The sequence below is a fragment of the Dermacentor andersoni genome, chromosome 6, assembly GCF_023375885.2.
Source record: "Dermacentor andersoni chromosome 6, qqDerAnde1_hic_scaffold, whole genome shotgun sequence".
Classification (NCBI taxonomy): Eukaryota; Metazoa; Arthropoda; class Arachnida; order Ixodida; family Ixodidae; genus Dermacentor; species Dermacentor andersoni.
The window spans coordinates 33,022,481-33,045,370 of NC_092819.1; the positions used below are offsets into that span (position 1 = coordinate 33,022,481).

At 47.1% G+C, this 22,890-nt stretch overlaps 2 protein-coding genes across 3 annotated transcripts in view; one reads left to right on the plus strand and one right to left on the minus strand.

The window, feature by feature from the left end:
* LOC126522076 (uncharacterized) overlaps positions 1 to 22,890 on the minus strand; it is a 208,200-nt gene that overhangs the window by 135,682 nt on the left and 49,628 nt on the right. For both annotated transcript variants that reach the window (XR_011895115.1, XM_072288676.1), the window contains exon 2: positions 3,438 to 3,507. The gene's annotated coding sequence lies outside the window, so the exon portion shown is untranslated. The remainder of the gene's footprint in view (positions 1 to 3,437; positions 3,508 to 22,890) is intronic.
* Positions 1 to 22,890, plus strand: part of LOC126521808 (lens fiber major intrinsic protein-like) — a 53,694-nt gene that overhangs the window by 26,778 nt on the left and 4,026 nt on the right. Inside the window, exons 4-5 of the mRNA XM_050170506.3 lie at positions 241 to 321; positions 19,354 to 19,474. Coding sequence (XP_050026463.1) covers positions 241 to 321; positions 19,354 to 19,474 — 202 coding nt within the window. The remainder of the gene's footprint in view (positions 1 to 240; positions 322 to 19,353; positions 19,475 to 22,890) is intronic.

A 22,890-nucleotide genomic window follows, 5' to 3' on the forward strand; every position in this document is an offset into this window, starting at 1 on the left:
CGAGTAAATATGTTAGACGTCCCTTGGTATCGATAGCTCAGCTGCCCTAGTCAGCGCCACCATATTCGATATTAACGTATGTCCCTCACCCGAGTCTGCTATTTCGTGTTGGCTTAAGCTCTAATCATCCGCTGTATACAGCTGAGCGCTGTTGGTGCGCTCAGAAGACCTAGTATGTACGAATAGGTGTCTGTGTATTGACGCGTATCAATGAGCGATCCTCGTCTCTGCTGCTTTTAGCTACCGGCTTCAGGAGCTTCACTGAACCCAGCTCGTTCTCTCGGTCCTGCCTTTGTCATGAACAAGTGGAAAAATCACTGGGTGAGTCGATTCAACTTATCTTACACAATGAGCTACCAAATACATTAGACTGCACGTGTTCCTACTCTGTATCACTGTTAAATAAACTTTAAGTTAAAGCCCGAGTATCAGAGACCAGTCTGAAAGGTTTCAACGACGAAGGGCCCACAGCTGTTCTTCAGGAACTCGCGCTTGCTTTTCCTAAATAGTTCTTAAAGGTAACTGATATTGTCGATAAATACTAGGATAATAAGTCAATGTGCATTGCTGACCTTAGAAAATTACATTTTATGTATATGCAATGCAAATATTCACGACACTGTATACATTTTTGTTTTCGTGTGACATTTTGTGTATTTGTAGCGTAGTGTAATGTTTGTGAACAAGAACAAAAATGCTGTGAGGGCCAGTTTTTGTTAGTTACCACCACACTGAAGCCACGTGTCCGCTGTCTTCATTATAACATTTGTGACATTTTAATCTGTATCTCCCTGCTTTGACACTACTTGCTTTCAAGACTTATCGTAATCACATTTCATATTGTATTTATCTTGCCTTGCCGTGGTCTGTAACTTGCAATATATTCCCCATGTCTTGGGATATATTCCATGTGACTTGAGATATATTCCAATTATTTGCGATAAAAATCATTGTTTGATACTCACGTACGAACCGTGGTAATATTCTGGAGCGAAACATACACCGCGGGTTGTCAAGATGAATTTTTTAGGTGGCATTACATTGTTAAAGATGATGATGATGTACAATTTCACAATTTCACATTCTTAGAATATGTACGGCTATACATATTTACGTCACTTGGCATATCCCTTAAATTTCATTTGGTTCACCATTGTGGTTTCGACCGTGTCTTGACCGGTCACACACTCACACACTCATGTAACTTCTTTTTTCTTGTTCTATTTGTTCGTCTCACCGTGATGCCGTCAGCATTTCTTGGTTTGCCTTTGTTCCCGAACTAACTTCAAGGAAGCGTTTACAGCGCTTTGTTTGTTTTCCTTTTTTTGTCCAGCTGTTTATGGTTGGTTACGAAAACCGAAGCTACATTGAAAGCAGATAAATATTTACTTAAGGTTTGCCGCTTTGTCTCCTGTTTCATGTGGCAGCTTACCAGTTCTGAAGGTCATAGTGAGCGTTATCTGAGCGTTCGATAACAGCTGTGCGCTCCAAATGCAATCCTAGGTCTCTGTTTGAGACGCCGTGTTTGAGTGCGCTGCCTTCGAGATTGGCCCACGAAAAATGGTCAGATACCCGCCAGGAAGAAAGCAGTCTACACCCGACAGGAATGATTCGCATTAAGAGAAAGATTGTGTAACCAGGTACGACAGCAACATCACGTGAACACGCCGGAAGCAGAGCAGGGAATTAAGGTTAATTATTGGCTCTGGGGTTATCAGTTAACTCACTCAAAACTCACCAATTGATCGGCCGTCATCTCTGAAAGAAAGAAAGAAAGAAAAAAAGAAAGAAAGAAAGATAGAAAGAAAGAAAGAAAGAAAGAAAGAAAGAAAGAAACTACGACTGAGCTACAAAGTGAGAGTTTACTTTGACTCCTCAAGTTCCTCAACATAACCCCCCTACTTCAGCAAACACGCGTTTTTTTGCATTCCTTCCGCATCGTACTGCTGTCACCACGACATGGATTCGAACCCTCGACGTCGTGTGCTCAGCAGCGCAGCGGCACAGAGAGTCGCCTCCTCGGGTCTTTCGCAAACCGACTGAGCTACGCCAAGTGCGGCCGGCGAGAAGCGATCGATACTAATAAGAAGGACAGGGACTGCTTTGTTTTTAGAGACAACAGCAGAAGACACTCCCGGAAAAGGCCGTAACGAGTAACAGCGAGATTAGAACTTCACGCTTGCTCTTGCTCGTTCGTCTGATTGGTGCAGCGCTTTATTTTGCTTTTCTTTTTTCTCTACGTCTTTCCTTTTTTTTTTTCCTAGCACGCAAGCACCCCAGTAACTACGTGGGTAGTTGAACGAGTGCAAGAAAAAACAGATCGCGCCACCAGTTTTCTAATACAGTTCCCTCACGCACTTATGTGACTTCTTTTTTCTCGTTCTATTTGTCCGTCTCACCGTGTTGCCATGAGCATTTCTTGGTTTGCCTTTGTCCCCGAACTAACTTCAAGGAAGCGTTTACAGCGCTTTGTTTGCTTTTCTTTTTTTCAGCTGTTTATGGTTGGTTACAAAAATCGAAGCTACATTGAAAGCAGATAAATATTTACTTAAGTTTGCCGCTTTGTCTCCTGTTTCCTGTGGCAGCTTATCCTCAGTTGTTCGCTAAAAATAGCTCGTAATAAAACGCGCGATAAGGCTAAAAGTACGCAGCAAATGTATTTTTATTTCTATTTTTGTTGGTAAAGCTAAAATGTAAAAAAAATATTATAAGCGCCCTCCTTTTCACGTTATAGTAAAAATTGTGGTAAAGATATTGTAAGAGAAGAAATCAGCTCAGAGAGTCGTCTGCAATGCTGCTGCAACAAGAGGCAGTATGTAGACAACCAAGCGAGCCAGAGCGAGTGCCGAAATGCCGCCATGTTCTGTTCCCACGTGACTTTCCACGTCGTGACACATACTCTTCCCAGAAAACAAAATCGAAATTTGGGTTTCGTATAAAAGCTACTTTCGTAAAGTTTGCTTAGTGCACTCCGAGGCCTGGCAATTAGAACGTTTTCTATGGGGTTTCGAGGTCGAAGGCCCTCACTGAAAAAGCAAAACGTGAAAAAAAATGAGAATGTCATCAAATATATACAAGCTCACGAGACTGAGGACTAGTAAAGCGTGTGACGTCAGCTGCCAGCTCAACAAATTTCGGCGCGACAGCAAATTATCTCCAACCAGGCTCGCTCACACCGATCGCTCTTTTCACTAACATAAATATAAAGGTAAATGTATTCTGCTTCATCAGAAACTAAAACAAGTTTCGTGGTGCGGTGCCGTTTCATCGCGTGAAAACAAGAACAGAATCACCCGTGAAAGAAAAGGGAAATTGAGGGAGCAGGTTACTTTCAGCGCGGACGGTCTAAACGAGGACAAAAAGAAAGCGCAAAGTCAAACAGCGAGCCGCTGATACGCGGTTTTATGAGCCTTTCATGAGTGAAATCTTTTGCCCACCTGAAATGTGACATCGTTAGGGTTTCGGGCTTCTCCGTGGACAGCTCCATGATTCTTCCTGACGCACGCCCTGCAAAAGATAGACTGCCCGGTTGAAAGTGTCCCGGTAGTAATGCCCGCAAGAGCGTCCGTCACGTTTTTACGCCGAGTTGTACTGTTCTTATGCTTCATTTTGTTTTTTTTTACTCTATTCACTGAACAAAAAGAATTTGCACAACGACGCGTAGAAAATTGTTCACACTCTAAACTTTTTGCTCAAAAGTAGTGTCATTTAGCCCCACGCCTTACCGCCAAACCCCTCAATTTTATATTCTCTTAAGCGCCACCAGAGGACACTATATGACCTGAGAAATGTTGCTGGTTCCCCCCCTCCTTTTTTTTTTTGTTCTTTTTATCAATGCAAGCTTTCGCGAATAGAAAAATAAAATAATAAACGGTCGGTGCGGCCTTCTTTTTATTTTGGTGGGGGGGGGGGGGGGGGGGGGGGAGCTAGAACAAAACTCTACTTGTGTATTTGGCTTTCTTTTTTTTTTTTTTTCATTGGTTCACAAAGATGGATCAGCTGTCAACCGAAACACCATGTTCATGCAAGAACGCGAGCTCGGAGGCCAGATCCAGCGTGCGCCTTTGAAATTTTCTGTTTTAACGCTACGAGTATTCATGGTAGTGTGAATTCACTGTTATCACTGAATACCAAGGGTTTCTTTCTCCGCCTTCCCAGTCTCTCGAGAACTTTAGGTTACTGTGTTTTTTTTTTTTTCTCGACACGTAAGTATAGGGCTTCCCATCATATCATCACGACTTCTGACCCGTGCGTGTAGCAATCTCTGTACCATAAGTTTACGATCACAAGCAAGTAAAGTATAAGTAAATGATACACGCTCGTGTACATAGATTTAAGTGAACGTTAAAGAACCCCGGGTGGTCAAAACTTACCCAGAGACCCCCTCCCTACCATTACGTTGTGCCTTGTGACCCACCATGGACTTTCAAACCCGTGATTCAATTTTTTAATTGAGTTCCTGCGTCCACATGTCGGTCTCGCCGTAATGGCTATGTCTGGAAAAGGTATACAAATTAAGCACGTTACGAGCATTCCTCCTGACAATAATAACAGCGATGGCTACAGCCAGGATCGCCAAACAAGAAAATACGACGAAGCTCGGTAAACAAGTCATGTCAACACCTAGAAAGTCTTCGCAAACAACGTGCAATTTCCCCAAGTCTGTAAGGCAACAGCGAACTTTTTCCACTTTCTGAGGAACGACTTAACTATGCGCCTTGACAAACGAGACCCCCACAAAATGTATCTGTTTAGAGACAAAAAGCGAATGCAAGGCCGCCGGATGGATCATGCTGTCAACCGAAACACCATGTTTATGCAAGAACACGAATTTATTTTTTTTTTTTTTGCTAGTTTTGGATCGTGTCTGGCTAATGTCTGCTTTTCTTTTCTGACAGCCCTATATGTGTCGCCTGTGCCAGCCAAACGCGGAACTCAGGCTCTCTTTTTTTTTTTTTTTTTGCTTTATCGTCATTACACTATTGGTTCACTTACGTAGGCGCCAGCTTTTACTATTCCAGAATGAAATGGTCGACACACGCAAAATTACAGAACAAATGCCCTTCAAAGTGAAGGAAAAAATCGACGGTGGACTAGCTGATTGAATGTGTGTTAATTTATGCGCGCGTTAACAACGAAAGGACCAGACTTCAGCAACTACGCAAACACAAAGTTGCACGCAGCATTATCACACAACATATCTGAACATGCCTCGATTGCTGAATGGTATAGCTCTTTTTTTAATTATGGGGTTTTACGTGCCAAAACCACTTTCTGATTATGAGGCACGCCGTAGTGGAGGACTCCGGAAATTTCGACCACCTGGGGTTCTTTAACGTGCACCTAAATCTAAGTACACGGGTGTTTTCGCATTTCGCCCCATCGAAAATGCGGCCGCCGTGGCCGGGATTCGATCCCGCGACCTCGTGCTCAGCAGCCAAAACACCATAGCCACTGAGCAACCACGGCGGGGGATGGTATCGTTTGCACGACTATTGTCCAAAAAGTTGCAGCAATGCATTCGAGCCTTATATATATATATATATATATATATATATATATATATATATATATATATATATATATATATATACACTGAATTTCATAAATGATCTGCCAAGCAATATTCCTGTTAAAATGCGCATGTACCATACGATTAATACTCCTCATGATCACATTATCCTTACTGATTCATTTGCATCAATTCTATCATGGTGTGAGGATGTGAGACATGGCAGATGCAAATCAACTTCCGGAAAACTGTATCTACGTCATTTACCAAATGTTCTTTCCCTTCTCCGTTTACCTACTCGTATAATGGCTGCTCTCTATAGAGATGTTTCACAGTATAAATATCTAGGTCTTCTATTTACTCAGGATTTATCTTGGTAGCATCACATCGAACCATGCGCTCAGAATGTTAAGCTACTTGCAATGCAAATTACCTTCAGCTCCACTTAGCACGCGACTCCTCACATATAAAAGACTGGTTCGTCCAATACTGGAGTATGGCTCTGTCGTATGGAACCCACACAAAATATCTGACGTCAACAAAATTGAATCGGTCCAGAAGGGAGCTGCACGTTTGATTTATCGTCACTTTGACCGGTATTTTTCACCCAGTTCCCATCCTCTTAGTTTTCAACTTACCAGTCTCTCTTCTCGTCGTCACATTGAATCTTTGAAGTTTCTTTGTACTCAATTAACTCACCACGATTTTCCCTACCTAGCAAATACATCGCAACCGCTAGACCCACAACCACCAGACATCACCATGAGTTGAATATGTCCACTTTACATAATCATACTGATGCGTTTAAATATAGTTTTCTTTTTGTCCGTTCTATAGAATTGTGGAATTCTCTGCCTGGTTAGGCAAGATCTTCACCGCTCGATGAGTTTCTATTGTACATTACTAATCATTGATCTTCAGTGCTCTTTTTATGCTTTTCTATGTATTGTATTTCCCCACTCCTGCGATAGCCCTTCGGGCCTGCAGTATGTTAAAATAAATAAATAAACAAATAAATAAATACTTTCGACGGCGAGGTCACGCAATCTTTGCGGGCTTGCCATATAAAAATAACGCACTTTTGAATGACGTCGCATTTTTGTGCCAAAGTAAAAAATACCCACGAATATGCTCTAGTTTTCTTATATGATGGCATGCTATTGTCTTTTCATTGGATACATTTCATGAGGCACCTTATCGATTCCATAACAGCTTAGTCGGAGTCATGATAACTGACCCAAAAACGGCGTTATATCGCCGGCCGGCCCTTTACTGCATAAGCGCTGAAACGATAATGACGTTTAACTTGACGCTGTAATGTTCCTTCGTTTCCGTACGCTTCTGCTGCGAGTAATTCAGCGATCGCTCTCAGCGGAGCTGGAACAAAATGACACCGCGAAAAAACAGAAGCACGCTAAGATTGTGACCCGGTGCTCGACAATGGGAGGGGGGGTGCGGTCACTGCGGTCTACTTCGCGAAGAGAGAATTGTATCCGCAAATGCCGCGGCCGAAATGAACGCGATAACCACAGCAGCGGGCGTCAAAACAACGAAGTATCGAGTCATGTTCTTCCTACCGTTATACTGACCCTGCGCCTGATGACTGTCGATTCCGGGTCGCCGCTACAAGTCGTTAACCCTTGTCGGCAAGGACAATTGCTGTCGCATTCGAGGCGCACAAGAGTGTGAAAGAAAAAAAAATATCCAGTTCTTTTGTCTTCTTTCCCCGCAAGTCGCTAAATTATGCCTCGTTTCTCGATAATGATCGGGGTGGGTGCTTCTAGCTAGCGTAAAATCGACAATGATCATAGTTATCATAGTGGAGAGTAAAACTAGAAGCGAAAGACGGTTTTCTTGAATTCTGCCCATAGATAGAAGTTATAACGAAGAAAGGCAAGTGAACGACTGCTAGAGATAATTATCACATGAAAAAAAAATTCGAGTGCGATAACAAGAGTTGAAACGCTTAAGAAACTAGTCGCTCTTATTAGAAAGAAGTACGGCGACCTTTAAAAAGAAATAATGCCGAGGTTTCCTTATTTGTTTTGTTAGACTGTGTGTCGTCGAATGATTCGGAATTTTATGCCCCTTAGCATCGTCACCAACCTATACATGCAGGCGTCCAATCTAACTGACGCTTTCCCTCCTGCGCTCGCAGAAAACACTAGAAGACGAGGCCTTAACGCTTTGGCAGAGAGGCCGTTTCACCAGCGACCTCCCAAGTGGCCGTACGGATCCCTATATTCTGCACGTTATACGCATGTGATCCCATCAACAAAGAGAGCGCTGTAATGCTCGTCGTTTCCTTTAGCGCCGTATAGAGACAGGTACCTGATACTCTAACCAACCTGCAGGTAACATCTGTTTCAATTCCTTCACAATAAAGCATGCTTTAATTTCCTATTTAACTTGTACCACTCAATGCTTCGCGAATCCTCCGCTATGGGCACACACTGCTGATGCGATGGACTACTACTACACCGCCGAGGCAAATGCGCACATATCTTAGAACCCCACGTTATTTTAACGTGTGATCGTGGTCTTCAACGACACAATAAGGCGATAGCATCAGAGATGGAAAGAGCGTCAGATACAACAAAAATAAGTCATTCTCAGCCCGACTACCTAAGTACAGAGTTTTGTTTCGTTTCAGAAAGACGACTACGGGGAATGTGTATACGAAGTTTCATTGACCATTGCCGAGCTTATTAACATTTATGAACGTGTCGTGACCTTGCAGTGTGGAAAAGAGAAGCGCCCAACAAAGGAGCTTCTACTCGTTCCGAGGACGTCTTATATAAATAACAGAAAGCCGGGGCTCCGGTCGCTCCTTTTCGTGACAATGGAGCGAAACAATTCGATTACTGATGAGCAAGCTTTGACAACGGGTACAAAGGACCCTCGGCCCATAATTGCAGGGCCCTTCAGTCCGACCACCGATTCTATTATTACGAAAATCCAGCTTCTTGTTCTGGCATCGCTTTTCTCTTTTTGCGCCATTAACAAAGTGTGTCTTTATACGTACAAGCCAGAAAGACAACGTTTCGTCACGCAGTCCTCGTTTTTTTTCTTTCTTTCTTTCTTCCTTTCTTTCTTTCTTTCTTTCTTTCTTTCTTTGTTTCTTATACTTTGCAGAAGCAAAGAAAAGGTCCCGCGCTTATTTTTTTTCTCTTTCATCTCGGTGGTGTATATGTTTTCTTAACGTTTATTCTACTTACTAAAAAGCGGATCCTGTGTTGCAAATGCCTGCTTGGTTGGCACACTATGACCAGCAGACAAAGGTGAAAAAAAAGGGGGGGAGGGGGCGACAGATCGTTCTACGTCCTTCTTTCCGGTCTCATTGTCTCAAGCGTCAGCATAGAAACACTGTATGAGAGAATGTTTCCGAGTCCAGCTTTCCTTATTCACCGACAAAGCTACTGTAGCATTCTATGGGAGGCTACTAATCGTCTCGCAATAACCTATTACACATTACTCGCAGGCGTGCCTGCAGATAAACGTGCCCTCATGATGCGATAGCATTGTACAGGGACCTCGCCGGCTTTGTAGGCATCTGTCTGACCAAAACTGCGGGCCGATCCCGAAGACAGTGCGTTCTAACACGGCGCCTCGAAACGCTAGAAAATCTCGAGGGAAGATTGCAAAAAACTGGCGTGAGGCTCACGCGTCAGACGTTCTGAAGAGCGACTTTGGCATGAGAGAAGAGAGAGAGAGAGAATAAACATTTTTATTCGGTGAATGAAGCTTCGGAGAGGCGTCCTCATTCCAGAATGCCTTGAGCTCGGGCCGCGTCCTGGGCCCTCGCAATCAGCCGTTGCTGATCCTCGAGGTCGGAGGTGGCCAAGGCTCTCTCCCAAAGCTCGTTAGTGGGGTAAAGGTTCGGAGGATTTAATGGTGCCGCTCTGCAACCCCCTACTATGTGCCAGAGGGACCCGGGCTCTGCGCAGAAGCGGCATTGCGGAGAGAATTTTGTAGGGTCTATGAGGTGATTTCTGGTTGGGTGGGGGAATGTATTAACCTGTAGAGCTCGGAGGAAACGCTCCTGCTCTCTAGGTAGTGACTTGTGTGGGGGTGCATATGTTCTGCGGGTTAGCTTGTAGTGTTGTGTGATGTCTTGGTAAGAGACCAGAGGGTGCATGCGCTCGGGTTCAGATTCCTCGGCGTCGGCTCGGTGGGTCAGATCTCGAGCCACGTGGTTGGCGACCTCGTTGCCAGGAATGCCTTGATGAGCTGGCGCCCAGATGATCATGACTGATCTCGTTGGCGGCTTTTGATTGATGATCCGGAGCGTAGTGCTATGAATTCTGCCACTAGCAAAGAGAAGCATGCGGCGCGATCAACGTTAGGCGCGATCGTTGCCTAATGATGGTTAGAGCAATGGGCTGCTGCGCTCTAAGAGAGGTTCATCGGTGGCCATGCGCTTCTTTATAGCGCTGTAGGTGGGCTTCACCCACTTTGCAGCTGTCTAACAGGAAACCCGAAGTACGTTGAGCGCACGCGAGCGCGTCGCAGTGTGCAATAAAGCGGAAGTTTGTGAGAGGTACAGAAACGTCACATTAATAAATGAAAGTGGGCAAGGACGCACGTTCGCGAAGCTGTCCAAACGCCAGAAGAAGTGGGCCGGTACTGGTAAACTGGGCCACCGTCATGCTCAGCTTGGCGCAATAATCGCCGTGCCGCAATGGGGCACAAGATGAACAGTTTTTATAACGTTTAAATAATCGCTTGACTAAAGCATCGCTACACTGAGATTCTAGCATCCGTGTTGGATCTGAAGACGAAGAAGACGAAGAACCTGCTGCTAGCCTGTCTGAGTAGCTCTGCCTACATTTATCGTTATTTTCGTTATTTTCTGGTAATATTACTGGTCAGAACGGTTCAAGACATCTATCGACTCGAAAAGGTACCTTCCGTATCGGAGACCGACGGGTGCTGCGCCACCCGCCGCCTCACAAGGCGCTAGAAGGAACCAAGCTGGCAACCTCCCAAGGGCTGACACCGGGTCAGAAACGCCAGCTGGTTTGTACAAGCCAGCCTGACTGCAAGCGACAAGACACTGGTGAATCTGAAGACGAGTCAACTATCATCGATGACGACAACGTGGCGAACGCTTCAGACCTAGACATGGACGAGGGTGGTTTCCGAATTGTGCGCCATCGTAAAGACAGGGCGGAGGGCATTCCAGTGTTAATCACTGCAACATCCGAAAGAGATGATTTAAGGCAAGTAAACCCTATTGTCCTGTATTCTCAGCTTGAAACGATTCTCGGTGGAGCACCAGTGAAGAGCCACTTCACAGCACAGGGAGCACTGCTCTTAAATGTAGAGACAGAAGGACAAGCCAACGTCCTTCTAGAGACCAAGAATATCGGTGGCATAGTCATATCTGCCCGTGTCCCACACAGTTATATGAAAAATACGTGCGTTGTTAGAGGAGTCCCTAAATGGTACTCGGATGAGGAGCTGCTCACCTACCTGAGACCTCAGGGAGTATTCCATGCAAGAAGAATCATCCGTCGGGTCCAAACCTCGTCATCTGAATGGGAGTCAAGGCGCATTAACTCGGTGGTTCTCACATTTGCTCCAAATTCTGAACGCCCGGAGAAGATCAACCTTGGTTTCACCAGACACGAGCTTGTAGACTACGTGGAGACACCACCACGCTGTTTTAAGTGTCAGCGCTTCGGACATATCGCTAAGTACTGTCGTGGGGAACAGAGGTGCAAGCGCTGTGGGGGACCTCATGACTTTAAGACGTGCGCAAGTAAAGACAACTTTGTGTGTGCAAATTGCGGCGGTGACCATCCTGCTAGCTACGGTCGATGCCCGGCGCGGACAGCTGCTCAGCGAAGAAATAAGATGTTTGTTCTAGGTCCAAAGAGTGCAAGCGCACCATCGAACACGAAGAAGACGTCCAGAGTGCCACAACTAACTGGTTTGGAAACAGAGTACGCATCTCATTTCCCGCGTCTCACACCGATAAACGAAGTTATTGAGCCAACGCAAACGGTCACAGCGGCTGAGAAACCTGTTCGAAAAGAGTCCCAAAAGCGCACCTATGCGGCCGCAGTAAACCGACCTCAAGTACCACTTGGCAACAGTCAGCAGGAAAACTGCCAGCATGTGATACGCGCTTTGTTCACGGCACTACGTTCCCACGTCGCGAAGATGCCTGCTAGTTCAACGAAGGATATGCTGGAAGCAGTGCTGGCTCTTGAGTCAGTAATACTCTGCTCTACTTCCACATACACTCAGTAGCATAATGGCAATGTCTCGCCCACTTGGTTCTTTCCGTCGTCCAAAAGTGCCCTTAATAATGCAATGGAACTGCGCCGGTATTCTACAGCGTCTTCCTGAACTCAGCCTTTTCCTTCGAGACATACCATACCAATTCTAGCCCTCTCGGAGGCCGGTCTCCCAAATGGAAGGACGATCCCAGGGTACATCAGACATGAAAATCCGAGTATACCATCATTTGCAAATGGAAGTGCGATGATATACATCAGGCGAGAAATACCTCACGTCACCTTACCAGTGCAAGACCTTTGTTCTACCTTCTTGGAAGTCGCCGCTGTGCAAGTGTGCCTAGGAAAACGAAAACTCAGTGTGGTGTCGGTGTATATAAGTCCTCACAGGAAGGTCTCCATGGAGGCGTTCATAAAGGACCTTTGCATTCGTTGCCCCTCTCCTATAATAATCTGTGGGGACATTAACGCACATCATTCGCTTTGGGGAGATAAGACTGTAGATTCCCGAGGCAAGGAACTAGTCACAGCCGCGGAAGCTGCTGACTTGTGTATCGCGAACGATGGCAAACCGACTTTCTTCAGACCACCAGATTCATGGAGTGCCGTAGACCTCGTGATCCATTCTACAGACCTTGTCGTATCGTCAACAACGGCCCCAGACAGGATGGGCAGTGACCACTTTCCGATCTTCACCAACATCACCGGATTTCACACTGCTGGGCGACAATTCTGTGCTGTGACCCGCTGGGACACATACAGAGAAGCGTTGGACGAATCCCCTGGTGAGCTGTTCGCAGATATGCTGCGGAGCAAAAGAGTGGCTACCTCAATGTTGAAACTGCCAGATCATTTCCCTACTCCTGATTTGAAACTAAAGAACCTCTGCGCAGCGCGTAGGAGAGCGGAGCGAAAACTAATGAGAAAAACGGGAAATCCATCTGCGAAAACTGAATACAACAGGATAAACGCTGTCATCCGTCGTCACACAAAAAGATTAAGACGAGTTCAATGGGCTGCTTTCTGTGAGAGTTTATCGGCGTTTACTCCCATGACAAGGATATGGGGAGTAATGAATAGCCTATCCGGAAAGATTCACCTACACAGGCCATTCGAAGCGCTTGCTTTAAAGCAAGGAAAAGATTTGCAAACCCTTGCAGAAGATTTTGCAGACGTATACACATCTGGCAGATCAGCAGGAGTATCGATCCCTCTGTTGTCTGAAGCATTCCATACCATGGATACGCCGTTCACCTTTCGTGAGTTGGATTTGGCGCTTAGCAAATTAAGAAGACGCTGTGCTGTGGGTCCCGATTCGATCAGCAATCAGATGCTGACAAATCTGCCATATGAACGAAAATGAGCACTTCTGGACATATTTAATCACGTCTGGAGCACAGGAGAGATCCCAGAAGCGTGGAAGACAGCATGGGTGGTGCCAGTGCTCAAGTCCGGAAAGGATCCTGCAAACCTCACCTCATATCGGCCAGTATCGCTAACATCATGCGTATCAAAGTTGATGGAAAGACTAGTATGTACGAGGTTAACATGGTATCTTGAGCAAGGAAATAGACTGCCATCATGTATGACCGGATTTCGTCCACGGTTGAGTGCCCAGGACAGTGTCTTGGATCTACTAAGCCATATCGAGCACCATCGCGTAGACGGCCTTTCCACACTCGCCATCTTTATGGACGTTGCCAAGGCATACGACTGTGTGCTTCATACAGGCATCATCAACGGACTCCGAGCCATGGGCGTCTCGGGAAATGCTCTTCGATTCGTCCATGAATTTCTCAGTGATCGATGTGTACAAGTTAAGCTGGGAAGTATAATGAGTGTCAAGCGACGCATTTCCCTCGGCGTCCCACAAGGAAGTGTCCTATCCCCCTTGCTTTTTAACGTTGCCATGGCCAGCCTTCCAGATGCCCTGAAAGTAGGTCGGACGGTAGTTAAAATGTCCATCTACGCAGATGACATCTGCATTTGGACCTCGGGGTACCAACACAAACGTTTGGCCCGGATAGCCCAGGCCGCAATCTCCACTATCGATCGCCACTTATCGACGCTTGGCCTATCCTTATCAGCAGAGAAATCAGCCTTCATGCTTTTCCCGGGAGTGAGACGCAAGTCAACACATCTGACGCTGAATATCAGAGGGCATTCAATTCTTCGTGCAACTCATGTTCGATTCCTGGGCGTCACCATTGACAACAAGCTACTATGGCGTGGTGCGGTCGAAAGTGTTGTGGCCGCATCAGTGCAAAGAATCAACGCACTTCGTCGATTGGCAGGTGTACGTTGGGGAAACAATCCTATATCCATGCTTAAACTGAACGCTGCACTGATAACAAGCCGCATTCTCTATCAGCTCCCTCTGATGTCACCGTCATCGAGTCAATTCGAGCGCTTGGAGGCAGTGCACAGAAAGGGACTTCGCTTGGCGATGGGAGTTCCAACGGCGGCTTCAAACAAGAAAGTCACTAATGAGGCAGAGTATCTTCCACTCCGCCTCTTGGCATCTCAGGCCTTGCTGACGCAGCTATTAAGGCTGGGCGAGTCACGCGCAGGCACGGCGCTTCTCCGGCTGCTAAGATCAAGAACTCGCTCACATTTCCATGCGGCGCTGAACACCTTCCGATTTTTAGGATTGGAATGGCCTAAACGAAGTCGCCTTGACCCGCCATGGTCTTTTCCGGACGTTACTTGCAGCCTCAATGTACCCCACCTACCGACGAAACGTACCATTTCAACTGCCGAAGCCAAGTTTATTGTGCTGGACCACTTGAGCACTGTGTTTCAAAGCCATCTACAAGTGTACATAGACGGTTCGGTGTGCGCACAAACAGATAGCTGAGCAGCGGCATTCTGCATACCATCCCTTGATGTGTCATGGTCTGGCCGACTGGATCGCGTAGTTTCCTCTACAACAGTAGAAAGCGCCGCAATCACCGCGGCTTTGCGGAAACTACGTGCCTTTTCTGCACGAGATGTCGTGGTGCTGACGGATTCCAAGTCAGCATTACAAATATTACATCGGGGCCTACCTCTAGAGAAATTTACAAGGCAGTCTCTGGCACTGATTGACGACCTAACGAGCAAAGGATTCAACATAAGGTTTCAGTGGATTCGATCACACGTAGGAATTGATGGAAACGAGCAAGCTGACGCCCTTGCACGCCTAGCGCTGACATGTGTCCCAAAAGTGAAAGCTCCAAAAGCTTTTCAAAACCCTAAGGATGCGATCCGCCTTCACTTTAGACAGATGCACAAGAATCCACACGAATCCTGTGTGACTCATGGATTTACACGCGAACAAGCGACGCTTTTATACCGCATCAGGACCGACTCCGCATACACCCCAGCTTGGTTATTCAAGACTGGGCTTCGCGCTTCCCCACTCTGTGTTTTCTGTGGTGACATTGGTGACATCGAACATTTCATTTGGCTATGCCCACAGTTTGACACAGAAAGAAAAGCGTTGGTCGACAACCTGCAAAAAAGCGGTCTCACGCACAGGACCTTTGAAGACGTTGTTTTCCCCGGAGGGCCCGCGGCATTCAGGAAGAGAGCGCAACGACTGCTGATAGCCTTCCTGCGAGACACGGGGCTCATCGACACCTGGTGACACACCCCTGATCTCAACTCGAAGGAGGATCAGGCGGAACAGTTGCCGGCTATGTATGCCAGGCTAACCCCGCCTGCTTCAACATCACCACCACCACCACCACCACCTGAAGTCACTGTACCAATATAAAAACATTTGTGGCTCTAAATCTTTAAGCATGCTATCGCATACTCTGACGATTAGCGGTAGCTAAATAGTGTTCGAATTTTTCTTTTTCGCTCTTAGATACAAAGGGGCAAAAGAGAGACATTCTTGCATTGTCAATTATTTGAAATTAGTCAATCGGATATCCTTGGCAATTAACCAACTGAGAAAGAAAAACAGTTGAATGTGGTCGAACAGCTACGATTATTATTATTATTATTATTATTATTATTATTATTATTATTATTATTATTATTATTATTATATAAGCTAACTTTCGTTGTCGCTGAACTCAGTCGGCAGGTTTCTACCTATGACTACGTCGGTTGTTATTGGGTGCAGTTGGGCCAACGTTAAAAGGACTGATGCATTTCACTCGCGTAATCTTGTAGAACTTCGCGAGACGCGTGTGAACGGATGAATTTCTATAGCCGCGTCCGTCATGTCATATGGCATACCAGTCCGATAGGCGCGACATAGAGGTAACAAAACTTGGAAAGTCTGTCTGACGTATTCATTCGTAAAAAGTAGTTCGAACTGCCGATGTATATCAGACAATGTTTCTTTTTCTCAGGAGGACTGTGTCGTTTTGATGGCTACGACGTCCACCTTTTCTTATCTGCCACGTAAAAAAAAAAAAAAAAACGTTTCTCCTCCTAATCCCAAATGCGGGGAAAGCACCCTTAAATTCAGGTGCTCCGTATACAGTTGTCGCATTGGCAGCGTTCGCGTAAGATGGATTTATTTATTTGATTACATCATAGATGCTGAAAATTTCTGTCACCAGCTGCTTCATAACTGACTGGCTTGCAGAGAGAGAGAAATGATATGACCCATACCCCATGGGAACTTCGCCATTTCCCTTGCATAACGTGAACCACAGTCTCTTTTTTCAATGGCTTGTCTGAAGCTAAGTCGAATGAATCGCTTTGAAATTCTTAAAAGATATATAAGAAATATTACACGTAACTTTGTAGGTACGTTACCAAAATACCTAGCTCATTCTTTTCAAGGGCAAGTTAGACAGGCGTGGAAAATGTTCTTTACCACAAAACAACTTCACTTAAAGCCCCACACCCTAATCTTCCCACACTGGTAAAGAAAGTACAACCGAGTTGAAACTCTAAGCTATAGCAGTGACATTAGTGAGTAGTGTTGATTTATCACGAGCAACTTCACAGTCTTCGAATAGCACCCTTAATATAAGCTTCGGCACGTTCGTGAAATCTTAGTGAAACGAAACACACGCTGATATTCCTCCGACCTGTTGACTCAAACATCTTAAGGTACAGCTTTGCGTCTTTTACCATCTTTCTGCTTCGTTTTTATTTAATCGGACATATGACACACGAGGAAAACAAGACCAAAAAATCAAGAGCGAACGCTAAGCATAACTTGTTATCGCAAGTAAAGCAGCAGCTGTGCGCTTGGAGGTACATATGACACACAAAAGACTTCAGACAAGAAGCTTTACGAACCAACGCAAACACTAAGCATAATTTGACATTAAGCAAAAGAAAATCGGTATTATATTGCGACACCTATTTAGGTCATGCTAAAGGGCTAGAAATGAAATGTGTAAACAAGTTTCAGAACTCTGTTAGGTGCGAATCAATATTTCTGGCAAAAAAAAGAAAGAGAAAGAAACAGCCAAATAGCGGTTCAGCATATCCAACCAGTGTAGCATTTAGATACAAGCTACACCTGACACAACAAGGCCAATCACAGCTTTTCGAGAGAACCGACACCCACGTTCGTGTGTCAGTGTTGCTGTCAGAAAGCGACCGCGGGTACCTTGCGTGCGATAGAGAGAAAAAAACGAAGAAGAAAGGGTTTTACGATCGTAGCAGTCGAACCCTACGGAGTTGCATTAGCGAGAGTGCGCCGTCTAGCGCACCTATACCGAGATCCAGGGCCCGTACGTCGCGCTTCTCGGCAAATGTGCGACGCAGGCACCTCTTAGTGGCAGCCAATTCTTTCCTCTCGGCCCGATTCTGTCACCTGAGGGCTCTGGACTCCTTTTGACAGGCACCCACACAAACGCGTGTGCACACGCACGCAAGCACACACTCGCACTAGCAATAGTCTAGCATATATACAACGCGCACCCCCTCGCTCTCAAACACACACGCACAACGCGCACCCTTCCTCTAAAACACACACACTGCATTTTTTTCCCTGCACTCTCTCATCTTACACAAACAAGGCGTACTCAAACGCAGAGACGCACGGAAGAGACACATACCAAATGTACACAGCGGCAAGCGACACACATACGCCGCCGCGTCCTTGGCAGCAGCAGCAACAGCAGCACAGCGGAAGGCGCTTTTGCTCTGCATTAACTGCCGGGCAAAAGAGGCCGACCCGGTGCGAGAACCAAGATCGATTCCTCAGCAGCAGCCGCGTCGGCTGTCGCGCGCTGTTTCTTCTTCTCACCACACGCGCGCGTTGGGGAGAAGAAGGCCCTCCGGGGTGCGATATTTCATCGTCCGCGGAGCTGCCTGGTGTCGCTTCGAGACAGGAAGCAACGCGCCACGGCTGCCGTTACGGCCGATGCGGCGGGAGAACGTCATCAGGAGAAAGAAAGCACGCGCGAGAAAGATACAGAGAGAGGGAGGGGGAAAAAATAAAAAAGGCCAGGTTACGCGCAGCAGTCGCGGATACCACGGCTGGTTCTGCCCCGGAACAACACTCCTCCTGGCCCGTGAGCCTAATCTCGTCCTCGTATACCGTCGTCTTCTAACTTGGGGGCCGCGCCGGTCCTCATTCACTTTCTTCTATTACCAGCTCCCCTTTCTTCTAGACAGCCCTTTTAGCTTCGTTTTCTTCCTCGACAAAGCCTGGGCAACATGAGAAGGCTCTCTTGCTTTCTCGTCCTGTGGCAGCCTCCTGTCATGTATTTCCGGTGCCACCAGAGTGGTCTGCTGCGTCCGAGGCCGTTGTAGTTCTAGCTAACCCTAGCGTCCCCGCCCCCGCCTACAGCGCGCGCACGCACACACAGGCTTACACGCTGTTCGCACCACCGAACGCGCAGAGACGCGCAGAGAGTGACTGAAGGATAAATGAGATCAGACACCTTTCTTTTCTCATTCATTTCCTCTTACTTTCTTTTTTGTCCTCGTACATGCTCCCTTCGTAGATTCACTTCGGCGGAATTAATTGAAGTGCCTTCCTCTCCGATGCCCATTCTTCTGGTGGAACTGGGTGTAGGTGTAATGCTGATTTCGATACCCTCGCGTTTTGTTTTACTTTGGCCTTAGGAAAGTGAGTTTCATCGACGTTATGCAACTCTGCTGGTGTGATGCCGACGCTCGATTGCCGATCAGGCTGCTTTTTACCAAGCTGGCAAGGTTTCGTTTCATTGTCCTATTTTGTTCTTTCCTGGTTGCACGTGCATAAAAGTTGGTTTGCTTGTCAGAAACGTCCGACTCTTAAGAAAGCAATCTTTTAAAGAAAGCACACAGGCCAGCCACAAATGAGTCCGTCTAACTACAATGCAAATAAAGAAATGGGAGCTTAATTTATGCAAGAAAATCAATGAAAAATGAGATATAGTTTACGTGTACATATACACACTCCATTGTTCATCATTCAATCACGGACCCTCACTCAGATCGGTTGTCTTCGAGAACGGCAACAGCGCTCTTTCTCCCTTTCTGTATCTGACACACGATGCACCAAGACTTCTTTCAGAAGTGTCTTTCATCGCAAAACTTTGCGATAACTTTTTAGGTCACGTGGTGCATAGCAAGGATGATGAGCGCTTAAGCAACAAAGAAACTAAATTCATTAATGTGTTGCATGCGTCTCGCACCTCTTTGCAGGTGTACTGGTTCGGGCCCGTGGCCGGAGGCCTGTTGGCCGGCCTCATCTACGAGTACATCTTCGACACCAAGAGATCAAGCCGGGACGTGGGGAGGCGAAGCGTCGAGGACGCCGACAAAGGTAAAGATGATTTCATGTTCGTCCTGCAGTAGCCTTGTTCTTCTTATTGTTCTTGTTCCCTAGTGAAATGGCGCATTCCACTCTGGGGATCGGCCACGAGTCGGGCGGTGAAAAAAACAACTGCTATCAATTTTTTAGCCTTAAAATTAAGATGTTTCCAGAGACGCGCGCGCATGCTTTCCACGCAGGCACGCGAATCATTCGGCGCTGCGAAGAAGCAGAAGAAGAAGAAGGAGTAGAACACAAAGGCTGCACGACGCATCGTAACTGCAGCAAGAACGCAACCGACGAAACATCGGCCGCAGCACCTCATGGCCGAGGAACCGGACGCAAGGAGCCGGTCAGCCTTCCGAACCTTGCAGTCGCGATCGTCGTCCATCGTTGGCTGCGTCGCCGGCCTCGTGGTTGCCGGCGTGGCCGCCATGGCCGTGCTGCTCTACTTCCTGAGCGGGGCGCAGCGCTCGTCGAGCAAGCGCCTCTTCTGCTGCCCGCAGTTCCTGGGTCGCCTCGCCAGCCTCGGCAACCTGACGGTGGACGCGTGCGAACGCTTCTTCGAGTACGCCTGCTACAACTACCTGGGCAACCACGGCAACACCTACGCCTGGGTCGCCAACGTCGGCACGGACCCCATATACGGCTATCCCATCACGGAGGCCGGCAGAGCCGTATCCCACTTCCACAAGCGCTGCCTGCAATGGGTTTCTCACTCATCGCTACACGGAACGAACTCTACCCAGGCCATTGTGTACCAGCTCAACTTGGACCGTGACCTGCACTCAGATTCGGTGGGAGCGACCGACATCATCCGCTTGATCCTCGAGCTTTCCCTGCGGTACGATCTTCCCTCGGTGCTCGAGTTTGACGTGCTACAGGCTGACGGCGCCAGCCCGTTTACCGTCTTGGACATCTCGGTGCCGTCGTTCAAGAGACTGCGCGGATCGGACACGGAGGGGCTGTTCTCGAAGCTGAGAGGCGACGCCCTCGAAGTTATCAAGAAGACGCTCAGAGTCAACGTCTCGGTCAGAGAGGTGGGCGACTACTTCGACCGCTTGGAGAAGTCCAGACAACACTTGGGCATCGAGACCACCACCATCGACTCGCTGACAAAGATCACGGAAGGCAGAGTCAATGCCTCCGAGTGGAAAAAGTTTCTCAGCGACTTTACCGTATATGACCGGATATCGAGGGTGGTCAGCGTTCCGCTCAGCTTTCTGGAGGAACACACTGCCGACTTGTTGAAGCCGGAGAACCGCCAACGCAGCATAGCACTGATACTCGTCGCTGCTTCGACGTACTTGGCCGAGAAAATCAGTCCCGTAGAAAACAGCGGCAATGAATCGGCCACGTTTTGCGAAGCACAGGCTAGGGCACTGCGACCTCTGTGGATTCTAGACAAAATTGAGTACTATCCGACGCAGCCGCAAAACACGGCCATACGCGCCGCGTACGCCAACATCGTGGGCGCCGTCATCCAGAGGCTACAGAACGACATGGAACGCTCGGACGTCGAGAAAATTAACCGAAAGCTGAGTGGCATCCACCTGTTGTTTCCTTCCGACGTCGTCCCTAAAAGTGTCGGGCTACCTGCGCTCAGCAACAGTGACTTCGCGCAAGACTACCTCAGCGTAAGTGAGTTTGCGTTCCGTCTGCGCCATCACCTCGCCAACGAGCTGAACGTCAGCCCGGAAGTCATCGAGCGCGTCCAGAGAGACAACGTCTCCTTAGACGGGAAGACATTGACGGTTCCGGTGGCTGTCTACACTATGGCGCTACTGGAGAACGCGGCGGACCCCTTGGTGGCGATGTCAACGGTAGGCATCGCCTTGGCGCAAGCCGTCTGGGACATGGTGCTGGACGGCCAATGGGGCAACACCATCGATGTTTCCATTAAAGGCTATCGTTCCTGCGTTAAGTACGGCAGCAACAGGCTGGTGCCGCTGTTCGGCACCAGTCTCTGGCTCGCCATCGACACCTGCGTCGGTATAGCGCGAGGCCCCGGCTTGGTCGAACCCATAGACGGCTCCTGGAGCTTGACCCGCGGTCGAGTTTTCTTCACGGCCTACGCGCAGTACCACCGGTGCAAGCCAGCGAAGGCTTACTCGGTCTTTGCCACCGAGATGAAACTGTTCGTGGCCACGTTTCCGAGCTTCGTGGAGTCGTTTCGTTGCAGTTCATCCGGTTATGGGGAAACTCACCCTATGTGTTCGTTCCGCTTGCCTCCATAACGCACGCTGGATCCTGACCTGCAACTCGCATTGACGTTGGCGAATAATGCGTGTATGACGACGGGAAACTTTGGTTTCGCGTTTAGTTGGTCGTTCAAGTATTCGAGAGTGGACGATAATTATTTTAGCGTTTTGTTTTTCGAAAAATATCAGACGTGCAGTGAAAAATTTTAAACCTGTATGCATCGTGAAATGTTTATGTGAGGATTAGTAGTATTTGTTTAGAAGCAAGAAATACCCTTTAGTTTTAATACAGCATATACCAATGGCATAAAACAGCTTTGCTCTTGTGTGCATTGACGGTGCTTGAATGACTTTTCTCGTGATCAAGGACAGCTTACTCGATCTAGGGGCCGTTTTTGAGCATTGATAAACAGGGCGTGTTTCTAAGTATGTAACAAGTAATTTCTGGTAATGGTCTCATTGATGCTTAACGTTATTAAATTGTAAGCCGAAAACTGCGGTTCCGTCGTTGCCTCTCGGTCTGTGTCCTGTACCGCGCTGTAAATTTCACGATTGCGTAATAATCAATAACCTCCTGAAGCCGGCCGATGTCACGCAGCATTCGCATGTCTGGCCCTCAGCAGGCAGTAAATTTCACCGAACTAGAATTTCGTTCAGGACTGTTTGGTACACATGTATAGTAATTGTCTTCTAACAAAATTTAACAGGCTCAAGAGCCGGAATTTGCTTAACAGACGCTGGTCCGCAGATTTGTGATTGTATGTCACATTGCCTACAACTGCACGTACATTTCTCATTTTATATTTAAACTAGGTACAACATGACAGCGTTCATGATCAACCGCTCCATGCGGCAAACGATACATGGTAAAACATAACCTGCTAGATAAATGGGTCACGGTAAGACGGCGACGAAGTGATCAGAATGGGTCAACAGAGGTGAGCAGTGGCTAACAGTAGTTAACAACATTGGTTAACAATGGGTGAAGAATGGAAGCCTCAACCATTACCAAACGTTTCGATAATGGGGCTTGTCTTCGCTTTCCTATGAACCATTTGCCTAGATTAACCTTAACGCAGTATGACTAACAAATTTTAAGAAAACCAAAGCAAAGCGGGAATTCATGTCTCGCACTATCACCCTGTCTCGTACCTCTCAAGGCATCTATTTATACTACAGTCAGCACTGAAATGAACGCTTGCAAAGAGCGTTCATCAAAATCAGAGG